General features: G+C 43.0%; 1 protein-coding gene across 3 annotated transcripts in view; it reads left to right on the forward strand.

Annotated features, from left to right (window-relative positions):
• LOC138266189 (solute carrier family 2, facilitated glucose transporter member 11-like) overlaps nucleotides 1-25,303 on the forward strand; it is a 307,604-nt gene that overhangs the window by 55,084 nt on the left and 227,217 nt on the right. For 2 of the 3 annotated variants that reach the window (XM_069214669.1, XM_069214668.1), the window contains exon 1: nucleotides 5,060-5,249. The exons of the other annotated variant lie outside the window; for it this stretch is intronic. In XM_069214669.1, coding sequence (XP_069070770.1) covers nucleotides 5,061-5,249 — 189 coding nt within the window. In that variant the 5' untranslated portion in view covers nucleotide 5,060. Of the gene's footprint in view, nucleotides 1-5,059; nucleotides 5,250-25,303 lie in introns of those variants that run through there. 3 annotated transcript variants of the gene reach the window in all.

Consider the following 25,303-nt stretch of genomic DNA (forward strand, 5'->3'; position numbering starts at 1 on the left):
CCACTATGTCTGTGAGTGCTTTTTCAATAAAGCATATTTTTAAATGCAGCCGGTTTTCCTTAAAGGGATGCATTTCAAAAACAAAAATGAAAAGTTTTCTTTTCCTTTTTTAAGAGTAGGTGGTAGTCCGTGGGACCACTGCCTGATCTTGAAAAATATTTGCGCCCACGTCCCTTGGGGTCCCCTTCCCATTTGAGAATGGTTTACCACCAAACTAAAGATGGTGGCAAACTGCAAATGTTTTGCTACCTCATTTTGGTTGCAAAACATTCAAACATGTCACTGCGAGTCGCTATTAGGAAGGGATGCCCTTAACATGCCCCTTCCTAATACCAAATTACAAACCTTATTTTGTGATACGGTGATAGGTTGCGGACTCATGAAATAGGTTTAGTACAAAAAAAGGCTTTTTAGTGGTTGCAACGACCCTATTCTGCAAATTGGACTCTTTGTGTCTGCTAAATACCTTCGTACATCTACCCCTAAGTTCCAAAGTAAAACTTCAGAGCACGTCAAACTAGTTTGTTGTATAGGACCCACATCCATTGCGGTTGGCCTGAATTCACACCTGGGTCCCGGTGTACCGCGACCATTGAATACTATGGACACTTTGCAATTTCTTTGGTGCTAAATGTTTAAGAAATTAAGGCCCTGATTTATATTTTTTTGCACCGCATTAACGTCATGTTTTGACGCAAAAGCGGCACAAACTTACAGAATACAATTGTATTCTGTAAGTTACATTGCTTTTGTATCAAAACATGACGCTAATGCAGCGCAAAAAAAGTATAAATCAAGGCCTAAATCTGTTACCATTATTTGATTTTTGTTTTTCTGGTGTCATTTTATTTATTAAAATGCAATCTATTTTTTCTAATTCAGTTTGGGATTTTTATTGCTTGATGTTTTGACTTTATAACTATTTTGATACTGAATAAATGCTTTACACTTTGTCATAAGTCAAGCCTGCCTCCTCTGAGCCAAAGCTATCAAGTGTTGAGCTCATTTTAATTTAGTGACTTTAAGGGTTCACTCTAACTTTTCCTAAAATCTGGTGTTCTTGACTTGTTATATCAGAGTTCATAAATCCAGCCATCAGACAGATCAATTTCTCACTTTTTGTGGTTTTATGGAGGCCAAACAATTCAGCTTTTTAATATAGTGTGGGAAAGTAACATTGATAAGAACAGAAGATCATTTATAATTAGGAGTGAGAGATAGTCCCTTCAAGAAAATTAGGGAAAACCAGTGAATGGTGACCTGTAATGCATACTGAGCCAGTATCATAGCCAGTGCTTAATTTGGAAATAAAAATGTGCCGGTGCCCAAAGCTCTCCTTTGAAACATGCAGCTGCTACATTTAAATGTGCGAGCACAGAATACTGAGGCAGCGTAATCCTAAAGCCATTTTGGGCCGCTTTAATCTATTTACAGCCATTCCCTGCCCATCCAGCTCACTCCTGCAGCTTTCTGCTTTCTCCCTTTGTTACGCTTTTTCGTTTTTCTCTTCCTCTGTCTTTCCCATATGTGTCTTTTGCTCGCATTAAATGCCTGCTGCAGAAAACTAAGTGCCTCAAAAATTAGTGCCGGCGCCCACCACCGGGAACCATCGGCTCAAATTGAGCACTGAACAAAGCCTAAAACAATAGGAACTAAACACCGTTTTACATGAAATTTGTAGTCTCTCTCAAAGAATTAAGTACACGAAGGCCAAGGTGCGTTTAGAACACTTGAGGCAATAGCAGTGGTGATCTGAGAATAATAGGGGTTTAGAAAAAGAGACAAAAGGAAATGATTTGAAAATGTGCTTTGACATTGAGATGCTTATAACAAGTTGCTGCCAAAACTGGGACAGATTATGTCATATGCCAAGCAACAATATGATTACGTATTCCCTGATGAGTGATTTTCTCTGACCCAGGCATATCAACCTTTCATAAACATTAACTATTTCATCATTAACTATCAATGGGTAGGTTGCGATCTTGCCAGTATTTTCCCGGCCTGGCATGCATTTTAATGTCTAGGCAAGCAAATGTCGAAATGAAAACAGCCTGTATTTTTTCTATTTAATTATATGAAGTTAGAACAGTCCACACATGAACAAATCAATTCAAAAGTGCTTACAGTTGTCTATAGTATTCCTAAGCACTCTTTAAACCCAGCAGGGAAGAATTGCAAGATTAAAAAAGAATGCAGATGATTTTACACATTATATGTAGGCACTAGCTTAGGCTCCTTCAAGAGACTCTCCTTAAGGGAAGAAAGTCCTGTCACTTTTTAGGAAAAAGAGGCAACCCTTTCAATTAATAGTTTACAGAATAAAGTCTTCACATGGAAAAATCTGCCCCCCACTGACATTGAGAATGCCCCATCCTTGCTCCTTGTGATCAACTAAAGAAAGCCATGAATCTGTGGCACCACCAAAGAGCTTTCAACCAAGAGCTTTTTGTGGCACAACCAAAGAGCTTTCACTCATAAAAGTGATACACTAGGACCGGAGGACAGGCTGCAGTTCACATCGAACATTAAAAAAGAAACACTCATGCTTGTGGATGGGTCTTCGGAGGGCCAGTAAGCTTCCTTGGAGGGGCCTTACCCACCTACCACCTTCCATCAGCTAGAACCAGGCCTAGTTACAAACTTCAAAAATGCTGTGTGAGGCTCCCTGAATGTGTGTCACATAGAGGTGATGTACATTCTGTGCCATTCCTCAATGTGCACGTCATAGGAGCGGAGAGGACACTCCAGGGACCCCTTCCCTAGTCACCCGCCTGCATGCAGGTGCAGTCACTCATTGCACCTGCCTCCAGGGTTGTCTCTGCCCCCTCTTTTTGCATGCAGATATGACAGAGGTGTTCAAATTCCTAACCTTGCAAATGCCATTCGAGACACAAGCATTTTTTGTATATTACCCATTGACCTGGAACTCATGGTGTACAACTAAAGAAAATAGTCTTAGTAGTAACATTAGGAAATGCTTTTTGAAACACAAAATGCAGGAGGCTAGCACCCATCGAAAAAGAGCATTCTCGCCTTAAAAAACAAAATATAAATGTTCTGCAAGCAAGAACTACTATTGTTAACAAAGGCATTAAGGCATTGCCAGCTTCAGATTATCCAGGCATGATTAAGGCCCTCATTATGAACACGGCGGTAACAACTGCCGTGTTCATACTGGCGGTCAAAACAGTGACCGCCATCGTCCCCGGATCCCTGCCGGCTGCATAAAGAACCTTTCTGTGGGCCGGCGGGCGGAAACATTGTTTCCGCCCGCCAGCCCCCATTGAAGGCCAGGCCTGGACATTGACGGCGGCTCCACATGGAGCCGCCGCCAATGCCTCTGTGCGGCGGGTGCAGCTGCACCCGTCGTGCAGATCACTGCCCGAAAATCGGGCAGTGATCTGTGCAATGGGGCACTGCACCGGGGCCCCTGCACTGCCCATGCAAAGTGCATGGGCAGTGCAGGGGCCCCCAGGGGTGCCCCGGTGCACCTCTTCTGCCAGCCTTTCCCTGGTGGGAAAGGCTGGAGGCTGAGGAAACATTATCCGAGCGGTACCACTGCTGCCCTGTCGGATAATGTTTCCTTCTGCCGCCAGGCTGCCTGACAGAGGAAGCTTGGCGGTGAGTGAGGGCTGCCGATGGCAGCCCTCACTGGGTTCATAATGTGGCGGTTTGGCCCGCCATGCCGGCTGGCGGTTTCACCCGCCAAAGCCGGCATGGCGGGCCAAACCGCCAAGTTCATAATGATCGCCTAAGTCATCAATAACTTCATGTGTACCCACCCAAAACTGATGCTGTTCTTAAGTGTTGTGTGTGTACTCTGCACCATTTAATGTTACCGCACCAGGCCAAATAACTGTAGATGGTGTACAGCTGACATAAAAGTGTAATGCATGGTTATGAGAAGACTGTAGAAAGCAGTGCAAGGCCTTGGTTTCTACAGAAACGTGTGCATCTTAAAGGATCGGAAATTATCTCCGCTTGAACATTACCTTCTGATTAACATCAATTAGCACATTTTCTGTTTTATGAGACAACTAAATAGTATAACACTATTACAGTTTTTTAATAAAGTATTTTGATGTTGTGAATTTTTTTCATGAAATCTGAGCCAAGTCAGACATGAGATGTGACAAATGACCAGTGAGGTTACAACATGGTCAATTAGTGGTGAAATTTGCAATGACTTCGTCTTTTGTCTTCTAGTTTATTATCATTTCACCGGAACTACTCCCTGGCATTATTGGCTCATAATACACTGTAACATATCATAAATAAACTGAGTGTGTGAGTAGATGCCGAGATTATGCAATGTACTTTTATGTTTTACATTCATGATATCTCTAATCTGGTACCCATTCTCCGTGTATTTAAGTTGTTATATAGGAGAAAGAAATAACTTGAGAACATACTTTTCTACGTAGTTCAAGACCCTCAGGTGAGGAATACGTTATCTGAACTGGACAACCCATATAATTGAAAATGATTAGTCACAGGGCTTAGAAACAGCAAATGTGCGGTATAGATGGCTGGTAAAAGCAGGTTATTTTCACTCTGCCGGAAATAAGAGGCGGAATTCGCGAAAGTTCACGCACAGAATGCTACAGGGCATGCATACACTGATGTGAACGCCAGAGTTCAAAGAATATTATTGTAACCCGTTGTAACCCTGTATTTGGTGTGTTGCAAAGTGCTCTGATGGTTTCGGGCCATGCCCGCGCTATATAAAATTGCAAAGATAAATTATTAATAAATAACCCCTTTCCTCGGTGAGCCTCAATCCCTACGATCCTTTTCTGGCCTGCGCTCCTATTCTCTTTGGCAGGAAACTGTAGAGGGCAGAGCTGAAGAACCTGTTTCATTATTACTCCTGGAGGAACAGATTGCCTCCATTTGAGTGATTTAACTCCTCGTGATTTGCCTAAGGGAGAGGGGGATGAAGATGGAGCTTCACTTCTCCATAATATAAGGATTGGCAGCGAAACCAAAAGAGCGCATAGGTGGAGCTTTAGTCGGTTTATACAGTGCACCTTTCTTTGTTTAGTGACGACGTCGACATGTCCTGGCCTCTGGGGTATTTGGGCTGCTGCAAGGCTGACCAAATAACCCTCTTAGTTAAGCGAGGTCTTTCACTGCTTGAAGTACGAGGGATGGCAGACGCGCCAGCAGCTGGAGTGGGAACAGTTCAGTGGGATCGGGACCTTAAACCCCACAATGGACTGGAATCGGACTGGTGCCCGAGACGAGTAAGTGTTAGCAGGTGAATGAGAACTAGCCGCAATTCCTCTCGGTACCTGCTCGGATAAAAGTATGGGTGGGTCAGATTATAACATCGCATGCAAAGCTGCGAGAAGCCCAGCTTTCTGCTTCACGCCGAGTGACAGTCTTTGATTTAAAAGTAATTTTATGTCGCTGGAGAATTCCTCTAGGAACTTTTTATGCAGGAATGCGTTCCTGCTCAAATGTAGATTTAATGATAAAAAAAATTGCTAACATCGTTTGAATGGGCAAAGTCTCAGGAGTTACCCACCTCTGGGAACACTAAGAGCAAGTAATAAATGCGCGAGTGGTCCCTTTTAGTGAGGTAACTTAGGGGCCAGATGTAGTAAGGTCCGAATTTGCGATTTGGAAATTGCGAGTCGGTGCGACTCGCAATTTCCGAATCGCAAATTCGGATGCAGAACGGTGTCTCAGACACCGTCTGCGACTCGCTATGGGGTCGCAAAGAACCACCTCATTAATATTCATGAGGTGGGTCGCATTTTGCAACCCCATAGCGAGACCCTGCACTCACAGGGATGGTGGCCTGCTGAAGTCAGCAGACCTCCATGTCTGTGACTGCTTTTTAAATAAAGCAGTTTATTTTTTTATTTTGCAGCCCGTTTTCCTTAAAGGAAAACGAGTTGCAAAAATAAATAAATACCGAAACCATTTGGTTTCGTTTTTTCAGTGTAGGCAGTGGTCCGTTGCACCACTGCCTGCTCTGAAAAAACCTTTTTGCCCACATTCACAAAGGAGAAGGGGTCCCATGGGCACCCCTTCCCTTTTGCAAATGAGTTACCACCAGTGTGACATTGGTGGTAACTGCGAATTGCAAGACGAGTTGCAAAGAGGAAGGGAACACCCCTTCCTATTTGCGAATCGCATTCACAATTTGCGAGTCGGTACCGACTCGCAAATTGTGAATGAGCATCGCATAAGGCTGTTTGCATGGCGCAAACTACGATTTTCGCAGTTTGCCCCATGCAAACGGCTTCCTACATCTGGCCCTTAGAGTCAAAAACCACAAGAATCTTGTGAGATGTGATACTAATATGGCACTTGGCACACTGTTAGGTAGTCATATGAACATTGATTTTTGATATAGACCCCAAAAATCTGACCTCCCATTTTAGGCGTGTGGTGTCATAATACAAAATGGCCGCCCTAAAGGCCAGTAAACTATCATAAATGTAATATTAGTCTTCCAGCACATAATTGTAATGTTTTTTTAGCCAAGGATTAAAAAAAATGTTGCAATTTAATTGACTCATAGTACTCTATGATAACTATGTATATATATGGTACATATTTAGGGTGTTCCACATAACTTGCTCACCCCCTTAACTTTTGAACGATTAAAGATAGAAATTTCAAACAAAATTCACGTTCATCAAAAAATGTCTAGTTTATGTTGATACTATTTTAGGGGCACTTGGGCCCCATAGAGAGGGTGTACCAAGAGTCTATTGCAAAATTTTAAATGTCTCCCTGCATAGTTTTGCTACATTTGTTTGTTATAATATAAAAACAGATTTTGTAACATTTAAACATTAAAACATTTTTTTATTGAAAAAGAGTGAAGAAATGATATTGTTACTAATGTTTATTGTTATTTTAGTCAACAGTTTTTTTAAAGGTTACAATTTGGGCAAATAATTATTTTAAATCTCCTTCTCTATCTTGGCAAGCGATATACAGTCTAGTGAAAAGTGAGCAGATGCCTTTTAAGATGGATACTTTGTGGTTCACTGATTTTGGGATTACCTTATGAAATAAACAGAGTTTGTTTCTAGGAATAGGTTCAAAATAGATTTTTCACAGCATACCAGGCGTTCTTGAACAAACGTTACGTACTGAGTTCTCCCCATGTTATGTTATCAGCAATGAACACAGATTTATATGCATTATCACTCATGATTAACTTGGGTGCAATATTCATAAGATTTTCACCAATACCACAGGCATAAGGACTTCTGGTATCATGCGAAAACACTTTTGCAAGTTCCTTAACATGACTTACAAAATCGAGTGGTGCAAGAGACATTGTCTACATGTGGTGATCTCAGTTATTTTTGTTTTCACTGAATCCAATTTCTTCATCAAATTGTCTTAGAAAGCTGGCAATTACAGGTCCAGACACCATCCATTTTATCAGTGCACTAGGATTATCAAGAAAACCAACTGCCCCGCTGTAAGAGGCTGGCCCTCTCTGTAGTGTGCAAAGCTAGGCACACTGTGCATGGGGTCCTGGCAACCACACATTCGTTTTCAGAGGTAAAAACTAGACCACCTAATGCTCTTATTTATGATAGCTTCGTCGAGCAGTTAGGCTAATCTTGGAGAAGTGCAACACACACAGTATCAATAAATGAGACCAAACACTCAAAAGAATAACTCAAGACCAATTTACAAAAATACTTCAGACGTTTATAACATTTTTAAGACCAAGATCATCAAAATTGGGTAAGTACTAATTTAGTTATGAATTTTTGAGATTTTAATAAAAATAATATTTTTGTGCATATTTGCACACCATAGGAATCAATGGAGAAAATATTTTGGAAATGTATATAAAATCAGGTAATGCGTTTACCAATGTCAACTTTTGCAGGTATGTCAAGGTCATCAGTGGGCACTGTGGACCAGCTGAAGAAGTATGGGCAGCTCCCGGTTTTGGGGGGACCAGCTTTAGAGAGTAATTGGAGCTGGTGCCAGGCCACTGCGGTGGACCATTTAGAAAAGCACTGCACAGGTGAACTTAAAGGTAAGTCCGGTGGGTCCTCTTGGAGTGTCAAGGTCACAATGGGTGGGGGCCTTAGGGGATAGCTGGACCTTTGGTGCAGGGCACAGGGTGGCCAGGTACAGAGTGAATCAATGAGTCAGGAGCTGTGTGAAAGGAAGGTCTCTTTGAGGGTTGCATGCAGGTCAGCAAGGGCACTCTGGTGGGGGGTCCTGAGGGTTTCTGAAGTCTCTCAACAGGGGCTTCCTCTGGGTCCTTTTACAGTCCAGAATGGACTGTCCTTCTTGGTGTCTGACATGAGGTGACCAGTACCTAGGGCTGTTGTACGATTAGGCCACTGGAAAGCGCTGTACCACCAATCTTGGTACACCTGCAGGGTTTGTCTTCACGGTCTGTCAGGTGGAGTTTGGTCTGGCTGCAACATCTGGTTTCTTGGTTAGCAGCCAGTCGGTGAAGTGGCCTTCACTGGGTCTTTGGTCTTGGGTTGCAGGAGAGTGATGCCGTCCCTCTGGAGGGAGATCTTTGGCGATTTTCAAAGAGTGGAGGTCCTCTGAGGGTTTGCAGAGTATGTCCAGTATCCAGGCAACCCCTCAACTGCGATTGTCGAGTACTGGGTGCAGCAGGCAAGGTTTGGTGCCTTTTCTTGGTGCAGCAGGACTTCAGTTCTCGAGCCTTAGGACTTCTTTGTTGCTGGTCTTCCTTTGTCCTTGAAATCTAATTTCTTGGTCTTAAGAAGCCCACTAAATACTGTATTTAAGGGGTGTTTGCCGGAGTATCTAGTTTTGACCAATGGGCCATCTACCTTAAGGTGGCTACTCCCACAAAATGACCACTTCCTGTGGGCAGAGGCCACTTCCCTACACCTGATTAGCTATTTTCCTTCCAAGCAAGATGTAGGAAAATTAAATGGAGAGGTCACCTTGCATGAAACAACGTTGGGGTGGTGTAAACTGGGATGACCAGTCGTCCTGTCCTTTGTGTGGTTTCCCACCATTGCTCCCACCAAAAGTGGGGCTTTGCAATGAGGGCAGCCATCTGCTGCTAGCAGAAGGCATGGGGGTCACGTTTCAAGGGCAGTAAGCCCTTTGAAGCTAGTTAGCAGGGCAGTGTACATACCTGAGGGAAGGGGTGTTTGCACCTCCACCCAGGAAGGGCCTTGTTCTGGGATCCAGAGAACAGGATCTCTCACCCCAGGGTTCCAGAATCTTGTCTGGTGGTGGCAGGCTGGTGGTGACTGGCCAGCACCCATGCCAGGGTAATTAGCTTTTTTGTAGGGGCACATTCAAGATGACCACTGGGTAAATTTTGGGATAAATCCAATGGTGGTTCCAGCTTGGATTTATCATTCTGAGTTGTTTGATACCAAACTACCCAGGGTTCTGAGTAGTCATCATGTATCTGTGAAATTCATACTAACCATTATCTACCACATGTATTAACCTGTTGGGTGCCCAGGACGAGGTGGTCTCGTCCTCGCCCATGGCGCTCATTCGCCAGGGACGTAACCATCTCATTCTGGTATGGGTCCTCAGAAAAAGCGGTAGCGTCCCCCCCTAGGGGGGAAATTTATTTTAGGCCATATCAGACTATTTCTATTAGTCCGATCTTTGCCGGGGGGACAGAAACCACCTAGGCACAAAGCCCACCAGAAACGAGGGAAGATTTTTTTTAAAAAAGAGGGTGGGGTTATGGCCATATCCCCCACCCCAAATAAATGGGGACAAAGTTGTTCTGCCCACTGGTGGACAGATGGGGCAATTACCCCCAATCCTCTCCCCGGGGGGGCAGAAAGCCTACTAGATGCCGGGGAATAAAAAAAAATAGTGGGGTGGTGGCTACCAACCAGTATGGGCACGGTTATGCCCCCCACCCCAACTGAAGGGGGTAACAGTCTTTTAGCTCTCCTTCAGCACACTAAAACATCTTATCTCATGGCAAGCAAGAGGACATTTGAATTTTTGGGGTTTTGGTTTTACATTTGGGCCATGAGAGCTTGTCTAACTCTCAAAATCATCCCACTTGGAATGGTGAGGGTTGCACTTTTTGGATATTGGGATGCTGCCATGTAGAAAAATCTATGAGACCTAGACACATCTGAAAACTAAGCATCTGGGTGAGTCCAGGGTGGTGTGCTTCACATGCACGTCGCACCATTTTCTTACCCACAATGCCCTTCAAGCCTCCAACTTTGCTTGGAATCGCACATTTTTCCTACATTTTTGTGATGGAACCCTCCAGAATCTTCAGGAATCCACAAAATTCCAACCACCCAGCATTGCGACATCTATACCGATAAAAACTCTGCCACTCTTGTCAGCTTAAACACATTCTTTTCCAAACTGCCCTTTTGGACCTGCTTTGGTTCCCCCTCATTTTCAACATGTTTTTGGCTCTTCCCTGTCACATGCACTTGGCCCACCTACACAAGTGAGGTATAATTTTTACCAGGAGGCTAAGGGGAACATTGGGTGGTAGGAAATTTGTGCCGGTGCGGTGATCCCAGACAGAAATGTGGGAAAATTTTATTTGAGCTAAATTTGAGGTTTTCTGAGGATTCTGGGTAAGAAAACACTGGGGGATCCACGCAAGTCACACCTCCCTGAACTCCCTCGGGTGTCTAGTTTTCAGAAATGTTTGGGTTTGGTAGGTTTCCTGTTAGACCTGGCAGCTTTTTGGTGTGTGTACCCTGTCTTTTTGCCTTCTGACCTCCTGGTTTTGGACTCTATTTTTGCTGGTTTATTGTCTCTGTGCACTTTACCACTGTTAATCAGTGCTAAAGTAAAAGTGCTCCCCATATAAATTGTACTGTGGTTTGGTTTATCCATAGTTGATTTACTAATAAGTCCCTAGTAAAGTGCCCTAAAGGTGCCCAGGGCCTGTGAATCAAATGCTACTAGTGGTCCTGCAGCACTGGTTGTGCCACCCACATTAGTAGCCCTATAAACATGGCTCAGACCTGCCACTACAGTGTCTGCAAGTGCAGTTTTAAACTGACAATTCGACTTGGCAAGTGTACCCATTTGCCAGGCCTAATCCTTGCCTTTTACTACATTTAAGGCACCCCTAAGTTAAACCCTAGGTAGCTCCATGGGCAGGGTGCAGTGTATGTTTAAGTTAGGACATATACTAGTGTGTTTTATATGTCCTAACAGTGAAATACTGCCAAATTTGGTTTTCACTGTGCAAGGCCTATCTCACTCATTGGTTAACCTGGGGCTACCTTTAAATATTCCTAAAGCGCAGATACCTTGTGCAGATAAAAATGTGGAGTTTAGGGACTCTGAACTCACAATTTAAAAATACATCTTTTAGAGAAGTTGGTTTTTAGATTGTTAGTTTGAAAAAGCCACTTTTAGAAAGTAGGCATTTTCTTGCTTAATACATTCTGTGTCTCTGCCTGTTTGTGGATTCTCCGTCTGGGCCAGTTTGACAGTTGGGCTGTTCACACTTCTCCTCTAGACAGTGACACAAAGGAGGCTGAGTTGTAGCCTGCATATCCTGATGAGCTATCTGTGCTGGAAGGGATGGGAGGAGTGGTCACTCACACCTGAAAGGACTGTGCCTTCCTTCACACAATGCAGTCTCCGACCCCCTGGTGTGTATCTGGGGCCTGGCCTGGACAAAGAAGGATCTTGCAAACACTTGAGACTTTGCTTTGAAGTTTGCTAACTTCAAAGGCAGAACAGGGTATAGGAAGAAGACTCAAAACCCCAGACCTTTAGAATCTTTCTGGAATCAAGAGGAAACTCTGCCAAGGAGAACAGCTGAAGAGCTGGAGGAGGAGTAATGTCCCTTTGCTGTGTTGCTTTGCTGGACTGGCCTGCAGTTGCTGCTTCTGCCTGAAAAAGTGCAAACGGGGAACTTTGCTGTGTGTCCTGCCTGAGAAAGTTCTCCAAGGGCTTGGAGTAGAGCTTGCCACCTGTTGGAAGTCTCAGGGACACCAAAGACTTCAGTTTCCTCGACCTGCAGCACTGGGAACTGTGTGTTTTGTGATGTTTAAGAGGACAAACCACTGCATCACCGCAAATGAAGCCTCTGGCCTGCACTGTGACCTGCTGACGCTGCATGGAGCCTCACTGCCCCACTCCGCACTGCGAGCCGGGTCTCAACGTCGTCATTGGATGACTTCATCGAGATGCTGCTCACACTGCGACCTGTGAGCCCGCACTTCAGCATCGCCTGCTCACACTGCAGCCTGGGCATCCCCGACGACGACGACCTGCTGCCACCACGCCGCTGCCTGCACCATGGCCTGTGGACAATGCTCGTGAGGTGCATGAAGCACTGTCCCGCGCCGCAGCCCCGGTCAACCGACACCAGAATCATCGACTCCCGTGTCATCACCAGGCATCCTGCCTCACTGAGGCCTGTAGACACCGCTCATGAAGGTCATGAAGCACCATACCGCACTGCTGGCTTCAACCTACCGATGCCAACACTTCAGCAACGGCGACACTGCTGCCTGCACCGTGACCTGTGGACATTGCACATCGCACCGCTTCGTACCGCAGCCCTGATGCCATCCACGCGACTGCTCCTGACTTCATCAGCCCAGAGTTTGATCTGCAACGCATGTGACTTCAAGGGCCCCAATGACCCCTGCACCGGAACTGACAGCGCGACATCAGTGACACCGCTCTCCGGAGCTCACCGTGAGGATCCCAACGCCCTGCAATTCCAAAGGTACTGTTTTGCGGGTCTTCCTGACACCTTAGCTTGCCCGCAACGCAGCGGCTGGCCTGAACTGTTGGTTTTGTTGATCACAATGCCGTGATAGCCCCAGGTGGAGCTATTGACTTCAAGTAACTGTATTTTTAAGTTAAACTTTACAAAATTCCTATCTTTAGCACAGTATGTTGGATTTTTCACGTTTTGGTCTTGTTTTACACAGATAAATATTGGCTATTTTTCTAAAATTGGTGTGGTGTCCTTTTGTAGTGTTTTCACTTATTACTGATGTTAGACTTTTCATCCTTGGCGTGGTCTCCCTTAACTTTTTGTCTCTGTTTTCCAGGTTGTTAATGTGTGCTGGAGTCTGATTTTGCTGTTTTTGTTACTCTGGGTACTTTACCACTGCTAACCAGTGCTAAAGTGCAAGTGCTCCTTTACAAAATGTGTATGTAATTGGTTTATCCATGATTGGCATATTTGATTTATTAGTAAGTCCCTAGTACAGTGCACTATAGGTGCCCAGGGCCTGTAAATCAAATGCCACTAGTGTGCCACCCACGTAAGTAGCTCTGTAATCATGTCTCAGACCTGCCACTGCAGTGTCTGTGTGAGCAGTTTTAACTGTAAATTCGACTTGGCAAGTGTACCCACTTGCCAGGCCTAAACCATCCCTTTTCCTACATGTAAGACACCCCTAAGGTAGGCCATAGGTACCCCCTAGGGCAGGGTGCAGTGTATGGGTAAGGTAGGACAATTAGTAATGTGTTTTATATGTCCTGACAGTGAAATATTACTAAATTTGGTTTTCAGTGTTGCAAGACCTGTCCCTCCCATAGGTTAACATGGGGGCTATCTTTCAATCTGATTAAAGTGTAGATTCCCTGTGGAGTTTGGGGTCTCTGAGCTAACAATTTAAAAATACCTCTTTTAGTAAAGTTGATTTTAAGATTGTGTGTTTGAAAATGCCACTTTTAGAAAGTGAGCATTTTCTTGCTTATACCATTTCTGTGGCTCTGCCTGTTTGTGGATTCCCTATCTGGGTCAGTTTGACAGTTGGGCTGGTTGCACCTCAAACTAGACAGTGACACAAAGGGAGCTGGGGTGTAGTCTGCATTTCCTGATGAGCCATCTGTGCTAGGAGAGAGAGGAGGAGTGGTCACTCATACTTGAAAAGGCTATGTCTGCCCTCACACAATGCAGTCTCCATCCCCCTGGTGAGTGTCTAGGGCCTGGTCTGGGCAAGGCATGATTTCACATTCAAGAGAGACTTTGCTTTGAAGTAGGCCTACTTCAAAGGAGAAATTGGGATAAGAAGGGAAAACAAAACCACAGACTTTAGAACACTTCTGGAAACCAAGAGGAACCTCTGCCTGGAGAAGAGCTGAAGAACTGAGGAAGAAGAGCTGCCCTGCCTGTGCCTTGCGGGGCTATCCTGCAGTTGCTGCTTCTGCCAGAGTAAGAGGGCAAAGACTGGACTTTGTGTGCCTTCCATCTTGTGAACATCTCCAAGGGCTTGATTTAGAGCTTGCCTCCTGTTGTTTGAAGTCTCAGGGACAGCAAATACTTCTCTTTGCCAGCACCTGGAGTCTCTGGAGAGACTCCTACTCTGCCAAGTGGTGCCCATCCAGTTCCTGGGATTCTGAAAGGAGAAGCTAGCAGCCTAAGAGGAAGAAATCCACCTACAGAAAGCTGTGCGGGGAAAAGATTGACACAACTCCTATCTGCGGCTAGAAAATCAACGCTCGCCTGCAAGGCGACCTATGAAGCGACGCTCGGAGCTGGAAAAATGACGTGCAGCATCACTGACGGAGGCTGGGAGATCGCAACCCAGCTGCGTGGTTTTCGGATCATTGTGCAGCTGGATTTCCGACGCAAGTACTTCTGGGCGTGTAAAAACAACTCAAGGCCTGCCCGTACCTGAGAGTGCTGACCGGATCAATTCATCGCTCTCCTGTGGAGAGAAGAAACGAGGCGCCCAACCCGACAAAAGGAGAAACAACGCAAGGTCTCGTGAGTGAAATCAATGCATCACAAGCCCTTTTTGACGCACACTTCTGTGCGGTGTTATTTTTGATGCACACAAGGTACATTTTCACGCTAACGGTGTTAGTGTGTGTTTAAAACTACATAAGACTCTTTTTTCTTTTTAATTGATAACTTGACTTGTGTATTGTGGATTTTTGTCATTTTGGTCTTGTTTTGTTTAGATAAATATTTCCAATTTTCTAAACCTATGTTGTGTCATTTTGTAGTGTTTTCATTAAGTTATTGTGTGTGTTGGTACGAATACCTTACACTTAGCACTCTGAAGTTAAGCCAACTGCTCATGCCAAGCTACCAAGGGGGTAAGCAGGGGTTAGCTGAGGTTGATTCTCTTTTACCCTGACTAGAGTGAGGATCCTTGCTTGGACAGGTGGTAACCTGACTGCCAACCAAAGACCCCATTTCTAACAACTGTATGTAATGTGCAAATGCTTTACACATCGCTTCTGAGATAAGCCTGACTGCTCGTGCCAAGCTATCAAGGGGGTAAGCAGGGATTATCTGAGCGGGTATCTCCCTTATCCTGACTAGAGTGAGTGTCCCTACTTTGACAGGGTGCAAACTGACTGCCAACTAGAAACCCCATTTCTAACATTTCCTTAAATGACTGCTGCGCCCAGAACCAAAAACGCAGGTGCCCCAGCAAAAACAGGTCCCACTGTGACCCAGTGACAACTGCAGGGGTTCCCAGCTCTGATTTATGAGGACCAAAATCATGTCAGGTTTTCTGGATACAGCATACAACCACGGTACAAATTGGGGTAGATGCGGGTAGACGGTGTCCACCCACTATTTTCACAGAGTAACCAACGTTTACCCTGTCAAGAAGTTGAAACCCACTAAAATATGATGAACTTGTCCTGGTGTAATGGTCCCAATGCAGCGTATTAATGCTCTTTGTATAATATTTAAATTATACATTGACACTATAACAAGTAAATGTGTAAATCAATTTTTAGCACGTGTTACATAAGGCAGTGAGGCTTACAAGGTGTAGTAGTCATGTGTTCTTCATAGCCCACTATGCTATATTAGAAGGATTACAATTAACGAACTGCAAGAAACAAAATTATCTCTGTGTTAAAAGCAACAACCCACTTACCTATCTACATAAAATTTAAAAAAATGTAATCTGCATGTTACATGATGTGCTTTGCCAAAAACACATTAACCTTCCATATTAAGCTGAAACAAATCTAAGGCTAGGCAAAACACAGATTTCTCCAACAAAGGCATTAATTTACAGAGTTATTTTACCATTTTTATTATTCTCTGAGATGTACCGGTCACACAAAGATCTCTGCAGCAGGTGCCTTAGCCCCAGCAGATATTTGAAAATGCAACCTTTGCAACAAATTAAGCCAAACATATCTACTACCAAGCTTCTTTTTGTTTCCAATTCCTTTGTGGCAGAGTTTTAAAAATAATACGTTTATTAGTTGAGGCTTAGAGTTTGCGTCCGGGTTGCTCCAATTTTGGGGCAGAACCCGGATGCAAAATCACATTTGTTAAATTTTAAATGCACTTTCATTTACTCATGATAGACCTGCTAAACATATGTGTGAAGTCTTAATATCTAATGTCACTTCTTCTGAGATCACTTCTTGTGATACCACATGTGATGTCATGCACCATGATGTCACTTGCATACTGCCTAACTTTGTTAGTCTATTAACTTCTTTTTTAGGACTTGTGCCTTGCATGGAACTGAGGAGGTAATGAGAGGAACAATATACAAAATAATAAAAAGACAAGGATAATTACTTCTCTAATAATTACAAAAATAATTGGTGTCACCGTCTCTATCTGAAACCTCAAACGTTCACTAATGTTTGGGACAAACGTTGGTGATGTAAATGATTGCCATTTAAAATAATTGAACATAAAAAATTTTCTGTGTATAAATGCTGAAACTAGTACGGATCCGGCTACCACGGATGATGGACTCGCTTCTCACGTAGCTATTCAAGCCCTGCTTACTTTTGGTTGTTGTTGCAGCCTTGTGACCCAGGGATCAGGGTTAACGAGGAAAAGCAGTCCTGGGTGTAGTAAGAAATGGCAGCTGCCACTCCTGACTACTCCTAATTGGGGTGTAGGTTTGAGGCAGCAAATTGATAGCAACACTCTAGTGAAATATACATCTATTCTGAACTCCATATGTCAAAGAGATTACATTACTTAAAGCAAAATACCATTTGAAATTAGTGAACAACTTTAGATACCAACAAATCAGTTAATGATAGGAGCAAAAGGGGTGTGCAAAGTTGCAAGGTTCCTTTTCTTTTGCAAAATTCACAAAGGTCTTTGGAAAACTTTACAAAGTCTGCAAAGGTTACTGCTTGAACATATTTAATTCTATGATAATGTATTCATTTTATATCACTAAGCCATAAATGAATGGCCCCACTGCAAACAAAATTAACAGGAAACAACAATCTTCTCTGCAACACCATAGCACAAAGGAAAGCTTTGCTAATCATACATTCTTTGTGAAATAATTGTGCATACATTTTCTGGTGCAAAATCATGAGACAAGTTTGCAGGTGGTGTGCATCATGCTCCGTGGGTCTTTGGGGCTTCGGTTAGTTTCAATTAGCATGAAAATGGCCTTGCTGATTTCCATGGGCATAAAAAATGTTTTCACTTGGTAAAGATAGAGAAAAATAAGAAAGTTCATGAAGGGCAGAAATTGATATCTTCAGAGAAGTTTGCTGGTGAACAAAATGTGCACACCCTCATTAGGAGTCTGTTCTGAATGCAATTTGAATTGTCTTCATTGTGGTGGATATTGATTAAACCATCTGCCTTTGGCATGCAAACAGATTCACTTTAATACGCTTTATGACTAAATGCACAGAAATTTCAACAAAGGCCATTTTTCTTTTTCAGGTCTTGCCTAGGCAGCGCATGCGCTGTCTCTTTGAGACATGATGTATCTAGAATATAGGCTTTAAGTACCACCCATCTTTTTTTGGGTCGTTTTACTGTCTTTCCTAAATACTTGCTTTTGATTGGTGCAAATGCTTACTACTCTCTCCTTTTGCAGTTTTGTAATCTCCCATGAGAACTGTACCTGTTACATGTGGTCTCTCTCTTTTTAACTAGGTTCCTTTGTGTGCACTATTTGTTTAGCTTGCCTCGACTGGTATATCAGCACGGCATCCGCTTCACGGACGCCGCATGTCATATTTCCGAGGGCATTTGCATTATAGACTACTTTTGTTCTATGAGCTCGCAGAAACCAAATGCTTTTGTTTTATGAGCATGGTGCCTTCGTCATTGACGCTACGCTTCATGATTCCAATGGCATTTGCATTGTAGAATGCTTTTATTTTATGAGCATTGCACCCACTCCACAGACGCTGGGCTTCATGTTTCCATTTGTTTTTGCTACCTGTAGCTCATGTGAAGTCTGCTGTCCTTAGGTGAGTACTGCTGTGCTGGTGTCAGGGGCCCGGGCCTGGCACGAGGAGTCACTGGAGCGTCAAAACAGCATGGTAGACCCTCCCGGCCCTTCCTCCTCGCCACCTGCGATGAGCCGGCTACCAACAAAAACAACATTTTGGCTGCAAATGTTGTCTTTTTCTGACATTTTTCTATTCCAAAGTGTAGCCTCGGGGCAGAGAGAAAAAAAATGTTACAAATACGAAAAATAAAACACTAAATAAAGTAAGACAGAGTGGTCGCACAATCACCAGATTCGTTTTATTCACAACCACACACATTAGCGCCACTTTACAGAGTTTGCCAGTGAAGTGCTACTTTTGTTTTCTTGTATTTCTTTGAACAACAATATTTTCCCAGGATTGTGAAGTGTAATATTCCTGGAGGTACTGTAATTCCTGGTTGATGCGTACAGTGGAAAACGTTTAATTCATTTAAGTTTCCTCCTCAGCTTGTCTTTGGTCCACTCGCAATAAAACCAACTGATCTCATGAATTTATCTGCCTCACCATGGTGTATGGGCCCCCTTCTGAATATGATGAACGCCACCCAACTCCCCCTCACCACACTTGTCTCATACCACCCACCTCCCTAAAGTGTTCACTTCTAGTCTGCCACTGACAGCTGCCCCCCTCTTTCTTCCTCTTCCTCTTAGTCCCTCTCTTTATGTCTCTGTCTTACTCCTACTCATTTGCTGAAAACCACGAGTTTAGCAAATGGCTCTTACCCTCTTCTTCCTCTCTTTTCCTTTATTTGTTCCCCTGTGAAATGGATCCAAAAAGAAAGAAACACTTTGCTGCAAATGCCATCTTTTTCTGACATTTTTTACATTTTTCTATTCCAAAGTGCAAATACGGAGGAAAAAAAATTAACAAAGCAAGGCAGAGTGGTTGCAAGGTGGGCATATTGGTTTTATTCACAACTACACACTTTAGCACCACTTTACATAGTTTGCCGATGAAGCTGTACATTAGTTTTCTCCTCTTTCTTTGAACAACATTGGGGCTTATTTACAAGCCTCTTGTGCCACCAGTACGTCACTTTTTCCCTTATTAAAAAAGAAGCACCGGTTGCGCAAGGGGTTTGTAACTATCCCCATTGATTTCCCCGGGTGGGGAAGTGCACCATTCCTTGAGGTACTGCAATACCTGATTGATGCATAGAGTGGAAAAGGATTGAAATTATCCTTATCAGCTGTTTTCTTTGTTTTAGTTTATAAAGTGTGTACCACGGTTCTGTGTTCAGTGATGTGTTTTTTTCAAACCATACTACTTACGTTTTGTAAGGATATAAGCAATGGACATTGAAGTGGGTCCCTTACCGGCCCTGTAGTCATGTCACTAAATTTTCAGGCAAAAACACTCATTGAATTCTGAATTTTAAGTGTAATAGCGTTAAGATAATCATGTTGTTCCTGCTTACATTTCACATGGTTTACTTAATCTTGTATTCCTTATGAGTGTTTCCATTTTCCAGGATGTTGTTACTTTTTTTAGCAAGCATAATACTCTTGTCTCCCCTCCCTCATAACCTATTTCCAATTTTCTGATTCTCTAGCACCACAAGTTCATATGAATGGCAATAGTGCTATGCAAATATCACCACTTCACTGTATGCAAAAAAACACAGTAAAAAACATTGTCGTTTTTAACTCCAAGAGCTCTAATGTTCACAAATGCGAGACTGATTGCATTGCAAATGCTTGTTTTTTAATGTAAAAAAGGTAGTTTATAATGTACGAACACTAAAATGCCTTTGTGAATAGGTCCCTGGCAGTGTTTAACCCCTGTTGCACCTTTAGCCCAACAATTCCTCTTATTTGCAATGTAGGGGTTAGTTGATGGACAAGCTGTAGAAACCGCAGAAAGTGAAGATGGCTCTGACAGTCCTCCTTACTGTCTGTTCCTGCCACCAAATTTGTGGCCCCTCAGTTCAGGAGTTTAAAGGACAGTGCTAGGATTACTGAAAAGCAGAGCTGCTGGAGTAACAGGCAATACCTGTTGCTACCACTTAATTGTCATGTGAGTGGTAGTATCCTCTGTTTGCATTCAAGAATACAATGAATCCTGGTTGAAGTAGCTCTGGTTCACTTCAGTCGAACCAAATGACCTAATGCAGCTGAAAACAATGCTTTGTACAAATAGGAACTCAGCGCAATGACATTGCATCCCTGAAGAAAGTATGTCATCTGGAAACCTTTAATACCAAGCTATTCTTAAGAACGGTACCTGAAATGTAAACCTCGTTCTGTACATGATGAGCCATTAACAAAATAAAGACGCCTTCTGTCCACACAAGAACTGACGAGCTGAGATTTGAGTTGGTTTTCTATAGGATGAGGGCAACTGAACCTTTCAGCAAAGTATATAACTTCCACATGGCAACACGGGGACAGTTGTACAGTTTGTGTGTGTCTTATGCTTACACACCGAACTATTTTAATAAATACTCAGAGAAGTTGTATGTAACGTCTTAATGCCCATAATCTGAAAGGTTCGGAGACAGCTCATTATTTTGTGGATAAAATAGCTTCTGGTTCGCAATAACGTGATCATGGGATAGATTGCTTCCGCATACCTGGCCTAATTTAAATGTTTGAGAACCCACAAGATTACATTTACCCTTTGAACAATTCTTTTGGGCTAAGGGAACTTCAAAAGTATCACTATTTCTCCACAATTATGGAAATTAATTTTGGGCTTTAAAGAACTGAAAAAAGAAGATACCATTATTTGTTTTTCAATTTTAATTAGATTTACAAAATAACGTGATCCTTCCAAGACTAAAGAACAAGTAAAAAATGTAGTCGAATAATAATTAGCAGCAAACACAAACTTTTGTAAATCCTTTTATTTTCCTTAGGCGGTGAGTCAGAAGGAGAGCCACTATCAGCATGGCATCATTTGTGCAGGTGATAGAGGAAAAAGGGAATGAAAAACAACCAGCAATAGTGAGATAAAGAGAGTGTAGGTTGGTGAAAAGAGGCATCAGGTTGAATCAAGCCTCGACAGCTTTGGTACTCGACAGTGGATTCCCTAGAGAAACATTGCCCCCGCACCTATCATAAGATGTTTTACTTACAAATTAAACACTGGTCTTAGGTAGCTGGGAAATGTGGCATAAATATGAGTGAATAGTGTTAGGCCTAACCCCAGTGAACCCTTCTTTCCTGTGAATGTTGGCAACATTTTTTAGGAGAAGCCAGTGGTGCTAAGGACAACTGCCTACTCTTAAAACATGCTAGGAAACATTTCTTTTTTTCTAAAGTATCCAATTTGCCTTTCAGGAAAAAGGTTGCATTAAAAAAAGATTGCTTTATTTAAAAGCATCAGAGGCGTGGTTGTCGGCTGACCTCAGCTGGCCACCATCCCTGTGATGGCAGTGAATCGTAGTGGGTGACGGTTTGCAACCTACCTCATTAACATGTGACTCACTAAAACTCGTTAATTTATGGCCCAACCTGTTAGCACATACGTCACCAATTATGAGGACAACAGAACATTAGGCCTTGCACACTACACCCATAAAACACCTTCCCTGATGGCTCGAACCGTTTCCAACATTAAATAATAAAGTATGGGGCATAAAGTCGTGTTTCACACCACTGCCAACTCTACCCTTAAAACATAAAAAAACATTTATTTGCCAATCGGTTTTAAACAATATTTAATAATATTCAAATGTTTACTTTCATGAAATTCATAATTTAGGCTGTAGAGCCACTCTTGATGATTAACAACACACTTCATGAGTAACAATCCAAATCAACGTTTTATGGAAAATCACAATGGTATTTAGAATTCCACATGACTCTTTAAGCTAAAGTATTGCCAAAGTCCATTGTTCCCAATACAAACAGCATTTAGACAGCCAACACCTGTTTCTTGGTTACACCACTGCTCGTTCCAGTCTGTACGATAACAAATTAACATCTTGAATCACCGAACAAATTTCTTCTGTTTTTACATCATTAGACTAAACAGATAAGGTGTTGAAATAGATTATTTAAAAAGATGAAGGAAAAAATATGTCAGTACAAAATAAACCCACAATAGTTTTTTTAGTTTTTAATAAAAAGAGGATTGAGGAGGTTAAGGAGGAAGTACTCAAAACGACAAAAATATAAAACCTCCAGTCCTGCCCTGAACTGGGGGCACTTCCTGCTTAAAGTAATTTTTGTTCCCAAGAGTTTCAAGTCACGGAGGGCAGTTATCAAGGAATGCTTCTTCTGATGCTTTTAATGTGGAGTTGTCATCGGTGAGTGCCCCGTGGAGCTCGCGTTTGTGCGAGAGGCTGAAACGTGATCCGAACAGGCGATGGCTTTTCATTTATCCTTCAGCAAGGCACCAAATCCGACATGCAGGCACCCTGTTTGGACACCGTTCATTTTAACCAATTAAACCTGCACCTGTTTAAAATTTCTGAGGAACTGGATACTAGACAGAGTTCATCTGTATTTTTGGAGCATAACGACAACCTTCATAACACCATTTTGCTTAAAGGAGATGGCCTAGGGTCCTAGTAATTGAGAGCTCTGAGGTACCTGGTATATAGGACTATGAAGTCCCTTCCTGTGAAAAAAAGTACTCTGACTATATAAGTCGTTAGTTTAAAAATGTATTACACGTAGATAAGATTGACCGCCGCAAAATGTGCAAACCTTTCTTGTAGACAGGGCCACTGGGATACTTCTGCAGGGGAGTACCAAATTATGCAGCGGTTATGACTAAATTATGTGGCAAGAAAATGCAAATCACGTAGAGTAATGCACATTCGGTGATCATATTACTTCTTTATTTTGTCATTTTTACATTTAACACTGTATGGACATAGATTTCACTTCATTAGTACAAGTTTACCACTCAAATTTAGAAATAAATAAGCTGTAGAAAGGTGAACACTCAACCATTGCAAAAAGCCTTTTTGCTATTCAGGGCTCGAAAAATCATAAAAATGTTACTAGAGGCCGAGTAACTTAAATAATCGACTCGACCTAACTGGGTCTCAAATTGTGTGATCCTAGGTAAATAGGTTACAAAGTCACCTTTTTCTTAATTCTCACATATGATTGCACCTTCAAATATGTGAACTCAGCATTTCTGCAGTACAAAAAAAACTCTTTTGTTTGATGAAATAGAGGAAAGTTTGCTGCATGTATCACAATAATCTAGCCCACATACTAGTGAGGTCTAGCCCACATAATCTAGGAGTTCTTTTAGTTTCATAACAACATTGCCATCAGGGCAGTAGTGTTTCATAGTTTGTTTAAACACTCAATTTTAGTAAATATATTACTAAACCATGATGTGGTAACATATTGCCATGTACACACAGTAACTTTCCAAGAAATGTCCAAAAACCTCTCCACTAACTTGCAGCTTTACTGATAAAACTATATAGTGTATTAACAATCTGTGAAAATTGGGTTTCAGAAAACATGTCCTTTGCAAATCAACATGTAAAGTATTCTGATTTGTTCTCACCCTGTTAAAATATTTTTTCATCACACAGAAATATAAAAAAGGGCGTTCACAACTACTGAAATATATTTTTAAAATGTTTGCACAGTTGACTTAGGCCCTCATTATGAATTTGGCGGTCTACAACATAGACTGGGAAGTCCCGCCAGCCACAAGACCGCCAGTGATGGAGGTCATTAGACCGCCATATTATGACTGCTGGTGGCTCTCCATCATAAATTGGGTGGAGAGCCGCCAGTAGCTACACTGGCGATTGGTGGTGCAGTAGAGGTTGCTCCACTGGCACCGCCACGTCACCATAACACTGTCACGTCTATTACGACTTATTAATAGGCGTGGCGGTGTTGTGTTGGCGGGGTGCTGGCAGCGGAGCAAGCGGGGGGGGGGGGGTGTTTGTGTGAATCGATGGGGTGTCCTGTGTGTTTATGTGCCTGTGTATGCAAATGTAAGTGTGCATGTGTGAATGAGTGTATGCAGGGGTGGGGGGTATCGTGGCCCTGTGTGCATGTGTGTGTGAATGAGTGTGTGTGTATGTGTGCATGTTTGTATGTATGTGTGATGTGTGCTTGTGTGGATGTGCGGGGTGTTTCAGAATGGGGATGGGGGAGGTGGGTTCAGAATGGGGATTGGGGGGTTCAGAATAGGGATCGGGGAAAGGGGGTTCAGAATGGCGATCGGGGGAAGGGGGTGTCACTGCTTGAGGGAGTGGGGGGCTTCTGATGGGGTCAGGGGTGGGGGGAGGGTCTTGCATGGAAGGGGGAATGGGAGTCCTGGAGCGGCGACAGGAATGAGCATTCCTGTTGCCAGTATCGTTACTGCCAGGGATTATGTGGCGGGGCTACCGCCACGGAATCCCTTGCAGTAAGGATGCTCAAAATACCGCTGGCGGTGTTAGGTGGACCAGCGGGTCAAAGGTGGTCAACCTTCGGGCAGGAGGTCCTACTTCCCTGGCGATACAGGTGGTGAACTGGCTGCAATACAGCCAGTTCACTTCTATTGTCATAATTTGGCAGTCCTGCACTGCCACCCTGTCGGTGGTCTGGCCGCCACTGCATGGCGAAGCAGGACCCTCTGCAGTCAGAAGGAAAATTCATTGTAAGAAAAATGACTTTTGACCTCTGTTTGTGAACACAGAGCAAATGTGACATAAGAACAAGATTTAAAGGCATCTTTTATTGCTCCTCCATTTTTCAACTGAACAGAACACCTGTTCAGTGTCAACTCGCCAGAAGGGATGAGTAAGTATTAAAAATAGCTCGACCTGATTAAATAGGACTCCCAATGCGAGTGGTCGAGAGCTGGGCTATGTAACGACATGTTGCTGCATTTTTAGTACCTTTTGATCTATTCGAGCTAGAAACAAATATTTTTGTTCAAATCTACAGACTATACTGCAGATAATGGAGTATGTGGCAAATGTTGCCATAAAATCTAATAATTCCATTGACACTGCTTGTAGGTTTGTACGTGAAGGACACATTTCAAAACGTGTAATAACCCAAGGCCATAATACGGCCCAGGTAGGACCCAACAGTTCAAGGGAACCCCTAAACACTTCAAGGGGATCCCATTCAGTCTATGGCCAATGGATATCTGTAAGATATGAGACACCCAATGTCCCCTAATCAGATAACTGAATTCGGATAACTGAATAGCTTTA

This window comes from Pleurodeles waltl, chromosome 11 (genome assembly GCF_031143425.1).
Source record: "Pleurodeles waltl isolate 20211129_DDA chromosome 11, aPleWal1.hap1.20221129, whole genome shotgun sequence".
In the NCBI taxonomy this organism is placed as follows: Eukaryota; Metazoa; Chordata; class Amphibia; order Caudata; family Salamandridae; genus Pleurodeles; species Pleurodeles waltl.